The sequence below is a fragment of the Notolabrus celidotus genome, chromosome 18, assembly GCF_009762535.1.
Source record: "Notolabrus celidotus isolate fNotCel1 chromosome 18, fNotCel1.pri, whole genome shotgun sequence".
Taxonomy (NCBI): domain Eukaryota; kingdom Metazoa; phylum Chordata; class Actinopteri; order Labriformes; family Labridae; genus Notolabrus; species Notolabrus celidotus.
Genome location: NC_048289.1, coordinates 18,893,403 through 18,910,213, shown reverse-complemented (window position 1 = coordinate 18,910,213; position 16,811 = coordinate 18,893,403). Strand labels below are relative to the sequence as shown.

The 16,811-nt window shown below is 38.8% G+C and overlaps 1 protein-coding gene across 3 annotated transcripts in view; it reads left to right on the top strand.

Annotated features, from left to right (window-relative positions):
* LOC117829672 (SH3 and cysteine-rich domain-containing protein 2-like) overlaps positions 1–15,060 on the top strand; it is a 47,532-nt gene extending 32,472 nt beyond the window's left edge. For 2 of the 3 annotated variants that reach the window (XM_034707288.1, XM_034707289.1), the window contains exons 5-12: positions 1,048–1,132; positions 1,322–1,434; positions 1,533–1,593; positions 5,684–5,739; positions 5,908–5,996; positions 8,418–8,469; positions 11,113–11,250; positions 11,518–12,362. In XM_034707288.1, the coding sequence (XP_034563179.1) occupies positions 1,048–1,132; positions 1,322–1,434; positions 1,533–1,593; positions 5,684–5,739; positions 5,908–5,996; positions 8,418–8,469; positions 11,113–11,250; positions 11,518–11,616 (693 nt within the window). In that variant the 3' untranslated portion in view covers positions 11,617–12,362. Of the gene's footprint in view, positions 1–1,047; positions 1,133–1,321; positions 1,435–1,532; positions 1,594–5,683; positions 5,740–5,907; positions 5,997–8,417; positions 8,470–11,112; positions 11,251–11,517 lie in introns of all 3 variants that reach the window. The other variant, XM_034707287.1, reaches the window with a different exon arrangement.
* Positions 15,061–16,811: the final 1,751 nt, after the last annotated feature.

Sequence of the window (16,811 nt, the reverse complement as noted above, 5' to 3'; positions counted from 1 at the left end):
CAGCCACTGACTCCAGACTGTCCAGTTCTAGGCCAACCACAGAGCGGGCCTTCTTAGAAAGAAAGAAAGAAAGAAAGAAAGAAAGAAAGAAAGAAAGAAAGAAAGAAAGAAAGAAAGAAAGAAAGAAAGAAAGAAAGAAAGAAAGAAAGAAATAGAAAAAAAGAAAGTAATAGAAAGAAAGAAAAGTGGTGGGAGGACGGGGTGCGGGAACTGAGAAGGTAAGGGAAAGAGAGGGGTAGGTTTAAATTTATAAGAGTTCCAGAAGAGGCGCAGTTGTGATGGGGTCCTGCTCCTGAAACTTTGCTATATAGAATCATATTTGGGCACCACTACACAATGCATTTCTCTTTTATGTATTTATTTAAATTGTATTCAACCAGGAAAACCTCAGTGAGATTAAGAATCTCTTTTACAAGAGTGTCCTGGCCAAGATCAGCAGCAGCAGTTTCCACAAAGTTACAGATAAACAACACAAAATTCTAAAACATGAAATCATGGATCACATAGCAAATAATTTCTACATTCTGCTGTTCTGCTGTCTTAATTTCAGAGCTATAATTCATATCAGTGTGTCAAAAATGAAGTTTGTTGTTATTAAATGGACAATGGATAGATGTCCTATTTTTTGTCTTATCAGAATCATCAGCATTGACAGCATTACAATGTTAGGCCTTCGTTAAATAACCCATGGTAAAGTGACAAGGACAGATACTGTTGATGGATTATAGATATATAGATATAGATACATTTCAAGAATTAGACAAATAAGATAACACATTTTTTGAAAGTATTGCTATGATGCAAAATATGTGATTTAAAGTTACATGAAGCAGATTTCAGTTGAGCTGAAAGAACACCATCTGAACACTCAGATACTCAGGTTTCATTGCACGTACTGCAGGTCCACCTTCCCCTCATGAAACCACACCAGTATTGTCTTACAGCAAATATCACATATGCCCTTTATCCTTCTTCAACCTCAAGTAACATTTCTCCTTCTCCCTGTCCTTCCTCTCCTGTCCTCTCGTCTCTCTGTCGGCCTCTCAGTCGGGCGCTTTCAAGAGAAACTTCAGCTCTCCTCTGCTCACCACCGATCAGCTGGGCGTGGTCAGAGAGGCCCCGGCTGCTCAGGGTGAGTGAAGGAAACACAGCGCGGATTTTTAACAGCACTAAACAACTGTGATCTCAAGATGACTGATGACCATGTCTGTGGCCTTTAGTCCTTGATACATGACAGGCCACTGTGTGTGTGTGTCAGGGAAGTGTCAGCTATAAAACTGCATGTGTGTTTCTTTGTTCTATCATGTCTGTCTGTGTGCAGAGGCAGATAACAGCGTTGTTGACCCGGTGTATGAAGCACTGCGCTATGGGACATCACTGGCTCAGATGAGCCGCTCCAGCTTCAGCAGTATCTCAGAGTCACCGTGTCATGAGGTACAAGAACACACGGACAACCCTCGTCACTCATACAGATATGTGCTGACATAAATCAGACCAGTAGAACTGCTTCTAAAACCTCTTCTTTGTTACAGGAAAACAATGAGGACAAGCTAGAAAACCAGCCAATAGCTGAAGAGGAACAAATACCAGGAAGTATGTCTTCTTTTTTCTTTGTTTGAAGTTCTGCTTCGTAACTATTTGAATGACAAACTCAATATTTTGCTCAATAGGAACAGAAACATACTTGTTTGAGAGTATGAGAAGATTGATACCAAAGTGATGAGTACTTAAAATATGAACACTTCAGATCGCTTAAATAAACATATTATTTATATTTATACAGTATTTATTTAAATTTGTACAAGAGTGAAAGTATAAAACTATCGAAGTAAATCAGTCTCATCAGATTTTGAATTTTTTAAGCCTTGGAATTCCTAGCACTGAATTTTTTTGCATTGAAATTATGTTTCTGAATTTTTTGTATAGTATTTTTCACTTTTATTTGTCAATGTTCACAAATTCAGAGTCAAAAATTCAATGCCAAAAAAATGTATGTATAAAAATACGATAAAAGATAGAATTTTTATACATTGAATTATTTTGCATTGAATTTTTATACATTTAATCTTTTTGCACTGAATTTTTGACTTGTGAACATTGAAAAATAAAAGTAAAAAATACTTGTTGAATATGTGAAAACTTAAACTCAATGACAAAAAATTCAGATAGATAATTTCAATGCAAAAAAAAATCAGTGCTAGGAATTCAAAGGCTTCAAAAATTCAAAATCTGATGAGACTGATTTACTTCCATATAAAACAACATGTAAACAAAAAAGCTAAAATTAGAGAGACAGGCTAGTTGTGTCCAACTTTTTCATGTCTCTCTATTAAACTTGAAATTGATGTGTTTACTTTTTTTCTCTACCCTAGTAGCTCATTTTGAAAAGTGAATTCAAACATTTTAAGAGCTAAAAAATGGTTATCTAGCTCCTCTAGTGAAAATCATTCAGGTTGAGAATGAACAATGTTGTGGTGTACCACACCCAGTCAACCCAATTACAAAAAAAAGCTGTTAAAGGATGCTTTTGGTCATTAAACTCTGACTGTGTTACATTCTGAGGTAGCCTGGCAGCTGTTGGCGGAGTTATTCATATTTCTTCCTTTTCCAGAGGATTCTCTAATATTGGACAAAACAAGGATTTAGAGGGAAGTCTTTGCTCTTAAAATTCAAGGGACTGGTGCAAAAAGTGAGATTATGCCATCATATCATTCAAGAAATTAAAACTTCCAGTTTTTTTTCCAAAGTAAAGGAGTGGTTCGTAATTTGTTGAGCGCTTATTTGCTGTCTAACAAAATTTTAAAAAGTTTGTTACCACCCACATTATTTCTGTACAGTCTTATCAACAAGAAAGACAGCAGACACTCCAGAGAGCCACTGTCTCAGCCATTAAATAGTCCCATGACATCGTTTACAGCAAAATGATGCGGTACCTATGGCAGGAGAAATGAGACTAGGTACTGCTATTATAACCCCCCCCAAATCCCACACATATACACTGTACATCAAACTGTCTTCTATATATACCCATCACGCTTCCTTGTGTTTCCTTGTCTCTGTTTGTCTAATCTTTTGGTAATAATCATTTTATACAGACGCCAAGTTAACACAACTCACATTTTGAAATATTTCACTCAGTATTCCATCATAACAACAGATAATCAACACGTCAATCAATCAATCAATCAATCAATCAATCAATCAATCAATCAATCAATCAATCAATCAATCAATCAATCAATCAATCAATCAATCAATCAATCAATCAGACTTTATTTATAAAGAGCTTTTCATACAAAGGCATTGTAACACAAAGTGCTGTACATAAAAACAACTTCAAATAGAATAAATTAAGAAAAAGATCCTTCAATACCTGAAGACCTGAGGGCTCTCACTGGCTCATATGATAAAAGCAAATCTGATAAATAAGAAGGACTAAGACCAATAAGAGATTTAAAAACCAATAAAATAATCTTAAAATCTATTCTAAAAGATACTGGACAAGACTTTGTTAATGATGTAGCATATTTCAATGATCCAAAACAAAGATAATGCAGAATGTTATCAACAGCAACCAGCTGCACAGAACTTAAAAAACAGGGAACCGTATGAGAAGGTTGGTATTTAATATATGAAGTCACACCTCAATCAGAGAGGACGCACTGAAGGACATCTCTCTTTCTGCCTCTCTGATAACCTGCAGGGCATGTGTCAGGCCCTGCAGGTTATCAGACGCAAGGGGCTGAGAGAAACTAGAGATTGTCTGATCAGCTGTGGATGACGATGTTACACGGATAAAAAAGAGAAAGATAGGAATGATCTGCAAATATACTCGGCCGTCCAAGCATATACGTGTCATAAAGGTATGGGCAGCACTACATACATTAACTCCAAATATTTCTTTCTGGATTTTTTAAACTGTGTCTGTTGTATGGATTGAACGCACATGCTTCAAACATGCATTTAACACAGTACAAATGAATCTTTGTAAACTAAGGCTGGTTTTAAATGCCAAGAAGACTAAGGTGATGTATTTCTCAAAATCCAAGAGAACGGTGAAAAATGACTAAGATGTTCACCTCCACAAATGAGGAAATCGAATGTGTCCTCACATTTAAATACTTGGGTTTTCTCTTAGATGAAAATCTTTCTTTTAATCGTCACATTGAGAGTCTAACTAAAAAACTGAGGATGATGTTGGATTTCTTTTATAGAAACAGACTCTGTTTTTCTTTTGCTACTCGTAAAAACCTCATTCTAGTAACCTTTGTATCTGTAATTGACTATGGTGAGGTTCTTTACATGCATGCTTCCTCAGTCTCTCTGAAAATGTTGGACTTGGTGTACCATGCTGTATTGCAGTTTGTCTCTGGTTTAGGTTTCTGCACACATCACTGTAACTTGTATGAAAAGGTAGGCTTGTCTTCCTTATACAACAGAAGAATGGAGCATTGGTATATCTTTCTTTATAAGGCCATACTCCAGGAGCTGCCGTCTCATTTATGCTCCTTATTGATTCCTAAAGTTGTCAGTGGCTGTCATCTCCGGTCCTATGGACAATTTCTTTTTGTCATTCCTCGGACTCGCTCTGTCTTTGGTAAAAGTGCTTTTAATGTCTTTGCTCCCTCTTCTTGGTTTGAGCTTCAGGGTCACCTGAAACTGGATTGTTTAAATCGATTGGAGGATTTTAAAACTAGGATAAAGGATGACCTGATCAGCTTGTGCACATGCTTTAGAGCTTAACACTGCTAATTTAGAAATCGATGTAATCGTTACTTGATCACTATATGTTTTGTCCTGTTCTGTTTGTGACACTTTTTATGCTGCTGTCTTGGCCAGGACTCCCTTGTAAAAGAGACTTTGTATCTCAATGGGATTATTCCTGGTAAATGAAGGTTAAATAAAACATTTTAAAAACTTGCTAGTATGTAGGCTTAAGAAGTTCAGCATGTCGATTTGTAACTTTTGTTCATTTTGGACAGGGACAGGTGAGTAGCTTCACGTAGTTTTAATGCATATTGACTGTGTAGACATAAAAGTTTCCCCAAAGGTTGAACTTGTAATCTAAACTTCATTGTAACTGAGCCAAAAATGGTCTTTGTAATCATTAATGCACGAGTCGACTTTTGTGAAGGTCAAACATTCCAGTGCTCAGTGCTGGGAAAAAATGTCCCAGCATCTCTCTTGGAAACCTTTCAGATGGAGGACTTTTTCTACTGGTTTTCAAATGTTAAAGTGGAAATGCTGAGATGGTTTAAATGACACTGTGGGCAAAGACAAATTTGAGCTGACAGTCAGGACTTTGAAGACATACATTAACATGACACAGTATCCTATAGGGCTTATGTGTGTGTGTGTGTGTGTGTGTGTGTGTGTGTGTGTGTGTGTGTGTGTGTGTGTGTGTGTGTGTTCCCTCTGCAGTACTTTAACCTCTCTGTCTTTAGTCCCAGGAGAAGGGATCATCTCTGTTTGTACTGCTGCCACTGTAAAGTAAATGACCTTGGCTCCAGCCTTCCTTCTGTTTGCTGCAAAGTGACGAGACCTTTCTCTCTGTAACCCTCCTCTTTTCTCCTCCTCTTTTCACCCAAACTTTTTCTTCTCTTTACACATCACCCTACTTCTTTCTCGCATATTCTCCTCTTTCTCTTTCTCCTTCTCTTTGTTTCTGCGTCTGTCTCTCCAGTGCTCACCCCTCCTGAAAGCGAGAAGGCTGATTCAGAAGACAGGGTCAGCCTGAAGGTGTGTAGTCTGCATTCTTTCCTTGTTCCTGGTGAAAACTCACTCTGTCAGCTCCCTTCAAATTTCATATCCTTTTCTCTCACTTTCAGAAATTCACATGAGCAACACTGAGATAACAGCCTCATTTAATTCTCCTCTCTCTCTTTTCTTCCTCTCCTGTTTTTTTAGACTCCAAAGAGAGTCGAGGTTCACTCCATCCACACCTACGTGGCTCTCTACAAGTTTCTGCCTCAGGAGAAGAACGACTTGGAGCTACAGTCAGTCAATTTTCTTTATATACTCATGAACTCATGTGTAAATGAATGATTGGATGACAGAGGAAGTATGTACCTGGCCGAAACACGACTAACATTCGCTCACCATCTGCCTCCTCAGCGGGATGATAGTAGGGGGTATTAGGGTTCTGATGGGGAGGGGGGGCATGCTGGGAGGCCGGGAAGAACAAAGAGCACTGAGTGAGTAAAATCTAAAAACAGTCTTTGTTAGTAGTTGCAAAAGACCTCTATATGTGGACTAAGGAGCATCCATGTCTTTTTGGATCTGCTCTAATGCAAACATACACAGTTTATATTCCTTCAAGAGAACAATGCAAAAACTCAGAATCTTACCAAGTGAAATTAATTTAAGGTAAATTTACTTAACAAGTAACATTTGAGCAAAATAGAGGGACTTGTTTAAGACAATGCATCTTAAATATCTTGTTAAGTCAAACAATCTTGAAAATGGTCTTGTTTTGAGTTGTAATTTAGAAGAAACAAGGTTTATTTTACATTTCATACATTTTTCAAGCTGAGATCTTATTTGTAGAAGACGGAGAATCTTGATTTAAAACAAACACTTCACTTGATTTAAGTAAATGCATTTTATTGGAGAATCTATCAGAAAACAGCTCCATTGATGAAAGAAAGAAAGAAAGAAAGAAAGAAAGAAAGAAAGAAAGAAAAGTTGTTTTTATTAAGGGTGGGTTACAGTTTTCAGGCACTGTTTCTTCTAAATCAGATAAAAATATACATCCTCAAACTACATGCACACAATGAAACACCTACTTAAGAGCATAGCTGGATTATCCTAAAAAAACAACATGAGTGAATATTAGTATATCCAGCTCACTATGAGAAGACATTATATCTCAAAATGCTCAAAATAAACTTTGTAATCTTATTTCAAGTACAAGATGGTCTTAAACCTAGAGAAGTGCCGCTGTAATACAACTCAAATTAAGGTGAATATATCTCAAATGAAGAAGTTGACATGAAATGTATTAGTGCAAAAAACTCTTTTTGATTGAAAAAGTACTAATTGTTAGCATTCCTGGCTTATTCTGAGACACTAAGCTTTAGACTACTGGTAAAAAAATTACCAGTATTACCAGAAGTACCTTGAAACAAGTTTTTTTTTTCTTGCTTTTGGAGGGGCATTTTTTCCAGTGAAGAAGTTATAAAACACATATTTAGTGGCTTAATTATGCAATAATATCTGCGGAAAAGGAGGTTATTTTTTCAGCTTTGAAATGTGACTAAAACTTGAAATATATCTTTATATGAAGCAGTCAAAAAGCCACTTAAAATGTGGCATCAGTGTGGCTTTAGTAGGTTTCTGCTGGAGGACTGATTTCTGTGCATATCAGCTTGAGAAGACATCACCACTCTCGTCTCTTTGCAAGCGTCAAAGCTATGGCCTATGTAGTCTAGCGTAGCTTAGCATAAAGAATAATGGCATTTTTCGACCGCAGGAACTAGGGACTTTACCCCTGAACTACGTGCGTTTCGACCGGAGGAACCAGGGTCTAAATTTAGTTCAGGGGTAGATAATCTCCCCCCTGAAAAGCCCCTGCTTGGGGGGTAGTACTTTTCAAAGGTCCTGGGACTTTCGGTTGAACGTAACTGTGTTTGTGGAGTATACACAGTTGTTGAAACACAGAGGGAGTTCCTGGGAATGCATACTAGTTTAGTTTTTTATTAAGATTTCAAAATATTATTTAATATAATTTTTTTTCTCCATACGTCACTGGCCTGATTTGCACAATCTACCTGGGACTTCAGCTCAAGTTCGAAACGCAGACAACAAAGTGGGCGCTGGAACCTTTTAGTTCTGGGGAAAGTAGTTCTGGGGGCTAAAAGACCCCGGAACTCTAGGTCGAAATGCACCTTAAGACCAGGGGGGAAAGAGCTAACCTGGCCCCCACACGAAACAACAAAAAACACACCATGTCATTGTTAAATTTTTTTTTTTTTGTACATAAATAAGAATTAGAGTTAGGCTAGCTACTTCTGATCTCTATGCTAAGCTTACTGGATGCTACCTGTTGCTTGTTATTGTGTATACAGAGATCTAATTTAGCAGAAAAGCAAAGAAGCATCTTTCCATGACATCAAATTACTGTGCAGCACATTCTAGATGATTTTGGAAATAGTGTTAGATACACAGAAATGTACAAGACTTCTTATTGGCTGTGGCAGAGGAGGAACAGTGGGTTGCCCACTGATCCGTGTTGGCAGTTTAATCCTCATGTCTTCCTGTCCACATGTCACAATGTCCTTGGGCGAAACACAAATCCACAAAATGTTCCAAATAACCAGCACCCTGCTAGCTGCCATCAGTGTGTGCATTAATGGTTGAATGAGCCACATCAACCTTATAAAGCACTTTGGGTAAAAGCTTTTTTTTTTTCTTTACAGGCCTGGTGACAGAATTCAAGTCACAGACGACTCCAATGAGGACTGGTGGAAGGTGAGCTCTGAAAAAAACTATTCCATGGCTCTGATGTGCTGTGGGACCATGACACATTTCAAATGATCCCTTTTCTCCATATCTTTCTATTAAACCAGTGCTTTGGGAAATACAATTTCATTATGACAAATCTCCAGATTACTTTTGAGCAATACTACAATAACACACTCACACACACACACACACACATGTTCAAAGCAGAGACAGTGAGACTAAAGAGCTGAGGGATGGGCTTGAAGGACAGCAGATGTGGGTGTTAGCAGAGCTTTGGAACCATGAACAGAAAAGAGGAAGAAGACAGATTGCAGTGTGTGTTTAATGAGGCAGCTGAAGATCTTAACCTTCACCTGCTGAAGGACAGATAGGCTCGTACATAATGAAACGCCAAGGAAAAGTACCAGATATCAGCTTCAATAGAAAGTCTGCAGAGTTACTATATTTATATAACTCTTATGCAATAAGTCAAAGAGTTAGAAGTGGCTTTTTCAAAACACACTTAGGGAAGTGTTGTAGCACTTGAGTCCAGGACTTGGACTCAAGTCCGACTTGAGCCCTGTTTTGCAGAACTCATGGCTTGACTTGGACTAAACACAGATGACTTAAACTTGAACACTTTTTGGATTTGGACTCATATGATGGAGAGGAGGACCCTGACTTAATAATTGATCATTTATTGGTTTTTTTTGTATAAGGTCCTAGTAATAGATTGATTTTCGAGTAGGATTTGCACGTTTTCACCATAGACTGTATAAAATATGGATGTAGGTTTCTGAAGCACTGTTTTGAGGCCAATCTTCGTCGGCAGCCATATTGCTGCTGTCGAGCAATTGTGACGTAAAGAGGCGGGCTTTGAGCCTCCTAGCCAACAGCTACAGTGTTCCCGCCTGCCAATCAAGTCAGCTGTGCCTCTCATTGGAAGACTGGTAATCTCAATATCTTCGAAATTGCTGCTTCAGGACACTGGGATAGGATGACTATGATCTGACACAGAAGGGAGGAAACACAGAGACTGTATACACACTGAGTAACGAGTAACGAGACACAGGTGAGACAATGAGGCACAGGTATAGACGATTAAGGCAGAACACCTAATCACAAGGAGGGAAAACAGCAAGAAAAGCATACTACAAAATAAAGTACTGTACACACAAGGACCACAAGAACACAAAGGTAACAAATGATAATACACAGAGCATAAACATTTTTTAGAGCAAACTCAAGACCGACCTTTTTAGTCTCGCCTTTAATTGAGTTTTATTCTCATAACAGTTTTATTTATTTATTTATTTATCATCTAGTTCAAATTTTAGTCACTTTTTATTCTATTTTATTTATTTTTTAAATATAGCAATTTGTTTTCCTTTTATGGTTTAATTTTTTACTGTTTTATTATCTTAGAAATATATTTTATTTTGGTGATTTTAATTTCCTGTGTTGAGTTTTAACATCTTATTTTACCTGTGTTTCAGCAACTTCTTTTTTATTTGTATTTATTTATTTTATTTATATTGTTTTTATTACTATTGTTGCATATATTGTGTTCTCCACCTTAGGATTGTGGGAGGGTTTTGGGGTTGGGGCTGGCTTGGGATTAGGATGGGGGGGTCTTTATATTTTCATTTTTTTTGTACAGCACTTTGTGTTACAATATCAATGTATGAAAAGCGCTTTATGAATAAAGTCTGATAGATTGATTGATTGATAATCTAACACAAGATATAAATCACTGATAAACTCCACACATGACAAAAGGAAAACTCATAACTAATACAGACAGGAGGTGAAGCAAGATATGAAAACACAAGGTAAGATCTACAAAATAAAACAGGAAATCAAAGCCAGATACAACACCCAGAAAAAACTGTTTATTACAGCACTGAAACAAATTTCTGTGCAAGCGGCATTGCATTTCAGGAAACTGACAATTAGACCCCTCCATCCTGCCGCTTTAGTGTAAACGTGCCTTTTCTAAATGTCAACATCTAGACATGAGCAAAATGGCTAAGTAGGCACCCGTGGTTTTGTGTGTGCCTTTAAGCCAGACTCTCTGTAGAGAGTAATGTGCATTTGTTTCTTTTCTGTTTTACTGAAGTATCTGATTGGGAAAACAAAAAGACTTTTAAAATCCATGTATTTGCTTATTGTAACAGTTTCAGCAGCTCCCATTTAATTTTGATGTTTATTTGGGCAGCTGGTCAAGCAAACAACAGTGAAAACACAAAAGGATCTAATTGGATCTGCTCAGCCAAGGACTTTCAATGACTATAGTGGAGGCTGACTGTGTTGGATTTGCTTTCTGTGTTGAAATGTCAGCAGTCCAATGATTGAAATGTGGTTGTGGGTTTTTTTGGCAATAAGGCAGCAAATTGTGGCTGCATTGAGGAGAAATGTAACTCCAAACAAGAGGAGTCAGCATCATAGATTTTTCTACTACAAGCAATTCAAGCTGCCTCTGTACAGGACATGAAATATCTATTTATAACTTTCAAAGACTAACAGACTGTTTGTGTGTGTGTGTGTGTGTGTGTGTGTGTGTGTGTGTGTGTGTGTGTGTGTGTGTGTGTGTGTGTGTGTGTGTGTGTGTGTGTGTGTGTGTGTGCGTGCGTGCGTGCGTGCGTGTGTGTGTGTGTGTGTGTTTACCAGGGGAAAAGCAGAGACAAGGTGGGATTGTTCCCGGCCAACTTTGTGCAGCGGGTCCGTCCTGGTGAGCGGGTGTGGAAGGTCACGGATGGTTTCCACGGTAACCGAGACAAAGGCCAGATGACTGTGAAAGAAGCCCAGGTGAGCACACACATAATTTACACACAACTTTCTCTCACACACACTCACACACTCCCACGCACACACATACAGACTGAATAAATGTATGTAGATTCATGCAGAAAAGTGCTGAGATTACAGAGGACAGCATGTTACGGCCTCCAATGCAGCTCACTGTTTTATTGCCTCAGTCCACAAACTGACTCAGTCACATATCTGAATGTCACTCGCTCCTCCTTTCTCTACACACCCCCTCCCTCCCTCCTTTGCCCACCCCTCCTCCTGCAGATCTGTGTGGGTAAGAACGAGGAGACTGATGGTTTTCTTCGACTGAGCAGCGGGAAGAAGAGGGGCTTGGTCCCGCTGAAGTGTCTGCTAGAAATATGACGAGGCTGGCCTTCTTCTTTCTCCTTGACCCTCAGTTTTCAGAAGGAAGTTCACAATGACTGAGGAATACTCAGGAGTGTTTACCCGACACCTCACTGATCGCCAACCATCCACCTCCACCCCTCCAAAAAAGCGGCACTGAATTAGCAGCTTGAGCGGCCTCGAAAACCCCTCAACTCTGCTTTCTCACTGCGGAAGATTTGAAAGGTTAAAGGAAGGATGGGGGGGGCTTTATCAACTTTTTTTAGAGCTACTTTTCTTGTAGCACAACTTGACTTTGTGTGCTTTTAAAACACACTCACAAATAGCTATGTAGCAACATCTTGAAGAGGACAGCGTGCAGGAAGCCTGGCTACCTCACTAGCCATTTCCATTGGCCATTTGTATGAAAATGGGGACTACTTTACTATGATGTCAAGGCCTGTAAAGGGACTTAATGAGCAAAATCTGTTCATTTCATTGTTTGTGTAGCAAAAACAAGACATAAAAGATTGTGAAAGATTGTAGCTGTTTATTGTAGTAGCTTGTCCAAACACCTTTTGGTCGGATGATTCTTGCCCAACCCTCAGATCTGCACTGGAAAAAACTCTCAACTACGCAAGTTTTTGTCTTAGTTCTTGCACTAATTGTCTTATTAGACTTAATATAAGCTTCATTCACCTGACACACCAAGATAAGCGTCTTATTTTAAGATATTATGAGCCCAAAATAAGGCCTGGATTGCTTGAAATGAGTTGAAAAATCTGCCATACGTCTAAGAAAAACTACAAGTCATCAAGTTCTTGAAACTGAACTCTTTTTTTTCAAGAAACTTGATGACTTATATATTTTCTTTTACACCTTTAGCACATCTTGAACTCATTATAAGTAGTCCAGGTCCTATTCTTGGCTTGTAATAACTGCATATGTCAGGTGAATGTGGCTTTTATTAAAGCTAGGGTTGGTAGTCTCGGAAAACTAGCATGAATTTGAATGTAGCATTTCCTCAGGACCCCTCTCTCCCCTCGGAGCTCCTCCAAAACGACATCCCCGCTCACATGCACGAGCGCCGCTGATTTGCGACCATATGATCGTGACTGATTCAAAACCAGTCCTCAGCACATCATTTTTGTTTTGCACTATATCAACTCATGTCTCACAGAGCAGTAAGAAAACACCAAAACATTATCATAGTGAAAGTTAAAAACACAAACAAACATGGCTGCTGTTAGTACTCACAACTGTCATGCTAGCATACTGGTGACACGATGTCAGGAGAAAAGTTATAACACATATAATACTGTAACAACTCTACTGTTTGTTAAACATGTTCAGTGTAGATGTTCTTAATTCCTACAGTGTTGACAGTCAGTGAAGGCATCAGGAGAGGTGTAGAGTGTGTGAGGAGGAGAGAGGAGAGACAAGCAGGAGAAGTTTTTCATTCATTCAAACATTGATTGTTGCTTTGTTGGTCGGCGTGATCACAGCCGACAGTGACTGGTTAGTAAAGCTCAACGTGTTCACGAATCAGCTCGTCATCCCTACAGCGTCTGGACGGACGCTACGATACATAAACATTTCTGTAGGACTTACTGAATGTCATTCATTCTTTTGCCTGAGCAAAGCACCTCATCGGGTCAGAGGGGACAGGCCTGAGGTCGAGCGAGAGGGGCAGTGAATAGAGTCAGGGGAAGAAGAGGCAGGGGGCCGGGAGTGAACGCCGGGGAAATGTACGCGCAAGAGGCGGGCAGAACGGCAGGACGGGATTTGATTGGTTTAAAAAATTGGACCCCAAAAACGGTGATTGGTTGGTGTTTTCCCTGGTTTACTCCAGCTGTAGATAGCAGCTTTTTTTCACTCTTTTTTAAGAACACATTATGTATTGTTTGCCATCGGGACATATAGATCATTTTAACCAGTATAACAAAAAGTGTGTCTAAATCTGACTACCAACCCCAGCTTTAACTCTAATAAGACAATTTTATGTGAAATAAGACAAAAAACAGTGGCTTAATTTTGAGTTTTTGTAGTGTGGCTCAATTAAGAGTGTAAACAATGAAGCTCCGTCTCACAATGAGCACTTTAATTCAGATTAATGACGTGCAGACGTGTGTCCCTCCTGCTCTGACCAGAAAAGGAATCAGGTAGAACATGGTGTGTGTCCAAAAAATAGAAAACAAAAGTCTTCTCTTCCACATCCTGGTCAAATGAAAGTCATAACCTAACCTCCACACACACACAAAGATACAGACACAGACACACACACCCACACACACCCTGGGTATTACGGTACATTTGTGCTCTTCACAGCTCCAATGTGACAAATGCTTTGCGTGCACCTGAGGGAGCCTCTCTCTCAGTGCACCCTTCAATCCCCCCCCTTTTTACGCGCACTAACACACATCGATTTTATATTTATAGTCCACTTTGTTTCATGTATCTCTAAAAATCAGCCGCTAGAATCTACTTCCTGTCATCCTCCTCAGAGCTGTTTTATTGTCTCTTGTTATCTCCTGTGATAGTCACCGTCATATCTCAAACATGTCTTGACTTTGCTGATGTACTTGCTTTTTTTGCATGGAAGAGCAGAGCAAAGAAATCCCGTAAAAAAAAATCCAACCTCTGTGTTTCTGTCCAAAAAATGTGTTGAAGGTTGTCAAACCTCAAGTCTCTCAGAGGATCATGTTCCAAACTTCAGCTGTCAAAAGAGGGATGAATTTTTGATGAATGGCTTATGTTTCTCCCACCACATGAGCTTTGCTTTTAAGCCACTCTGAGACACTGTTTATGTTGCTGTTATTTAAGGGGATAAAAGGCAAATCAGGCACACACCGCTGGATTTATGCTGTCACCATGAACCATAGAGCAGTGACAAACTGCATTTGTTACGGCAATAAATGTAAATAAAAACATGCTATAATTTGTAAATAGCCTTATAGATATACTGTATATACTGGCTCTGATAGCATTCTGACCTAGAGGTTTGCAGCTGTCCAAGAGCCAACTAAGGGCATTAACTCTACAGCTATAAATTACAGAGGATTATTATTTATTATCCCACTTACTGATGTATGCATCCTAATGCTCAATTAACACTTAGCTCTGTCAGCACAAACTTTTCAACTACTATGCACAACAGTTCCAGTCACTTCACATTATTTTGTACTCAGCTTTTTTCCAGCGTAGCCACACGCACACACACAAACATACAGTCTATACCAGTACTTTTGCAGATATTTGAATTTGAACTCTTGCTCTGGAAGTATACAGTGTTCATCATCTTGGATCAGTCTGCACCGTGCGAAACATCTCCATCCACTAACTACAACATAGACTGGCTCAGGATCAGTATTATCCAGGTGAATTTCCTTCCCCACCTTGATGCACACAAACAGGCTAGTTCTTTGCATGGCTAGCTGCCCTTTGATCGTCACATCTCTCAATAAAATCAGATGAACTGGTTAATTGTGTCCTCATTTATTTGCAAATGATTCATGCTTTGTTTCTTGTGTTCTCTTTACTCTTACTTCCACACAATCATTGTTTTATGGGGTTCCTCAGGGGTCCGTCCTTAGTCCTTTGCTTTTTACAATCTACATGCTTCCCCTAGGTCATTTAATCAGTCGTCACAATATCAATTTCCATTATTATGCAGATGACACACAGCTCTACTTTTCCTTTGATACTTCTAATCATAACCAACTGTCCTCACTCCACTCTTGTCTTAATGAAGTTAAAAGATGGCTGTGTCACAATTTTCTCCAACTCAACACAGACAAATCCGAAATTATGCTCATAGGTCTACACTCATCACAGATTCTCTCCTCACTACAGCTTCTCCTGTCACCCCCCACCGCAAGAACCTTGGCATCACCTTTGATAAAGACCTTAACTTCAACCAACATGTCAAAACCACAGTCCAGTCTTGTTTCTATCAGCTGTGCAAAATCTCTCGGATCAGGCCTTTCCTTTCACACCGTAACCTAGAAAATGTCATCCTTGCATTCATCACTTCCTGATTAGATTATTGTAACTCACTCTACACCTGCTTAAGCAAACACAACCTCTCAAAACTCCAGTCAGTCCAAAACGCAGCTGCCAGACTCCTCACACACACCAAGAAAAGGGAACACATCACACCGATTATAGTCTCTCTTCACTGGTTGCCTGTGGGTTTTAGAATTGATTTTAAGATGTTAGCACTCACTTTTAAAGCCATAAATGGACTGGCCCCTGAGTACCTGTGATAGTGTCTAAGGATGTATGTACCCAACTGCTGCCTGAGATCCTCCGGCAGGTCCCTCTTGGAACTTCCTAGAGTGAAGTTAAAAACCAGGGGTGACTGGGCCTTTGCAGTCAGGGCCCCGTCACTCTGCAATGACCTGCGCTTTTGCTGTGCTTTTGTGCGTGTGTGTGTGTGTGTGTGTGTGTGTGTGTGTGTGTGTGTGTGTGTGTGTGTGTGCTTTCATTTCTTAACTCATCACTGACTTTTTAATTTCTGCATGGTTTTTATTATTGTCTTTTACTTAACTCATTTTAATTCTCCTAAACCGTCGTTTGTGTTATTTTTCTCTCGCTGTCTTGCTCTCTGTAGAGCACTTTGTAAACCTTTTTTTAAAAGGTGTTATATAAATACATTTATTATTATTATTATTATTATTATTATTATTATTATTATTATTATTATTATTATTATTATTATTGTAGCTGAAAGTCAGTAACACAATTATACATCTGAATCTATTTACATTAACTTCCTTCTCAGCAGCACTCCACTGTGTCTCTCTGCAATTCATGGGGGTTCTGGAAGCTCATCAATGACCAAACTTTAATGACAACTGAGTACTTTCAGTTATTAACACTAGAATTAGTGCAAAACCAAGTGAAAGTAACCTAGCTCAGTGTTAGCTCAAGGTAAGGAAAGGAGAGTTTATTTATACAGCACATTACAGCAACAAGGCAATTCAAAGAGCTTCACATAAGACATTAAACAAATCATTATAAAAGTCAGCAAAAACACACTGAAAGAAAGCATTTAAAAATCATTAAAATAATCCATTTAAAATCCATTTAAATAATCCAATTAAGCACAGACAGATGGTTAAAATATAATAAGAATGATTTGAAATATAAGCATAATAAGCTGAGTCTTCAAACTTGATTTAAAAGAACTGAGGGTTTCAGCAGGCCTGACATTTCCTGAGAGTTTGTCTCCG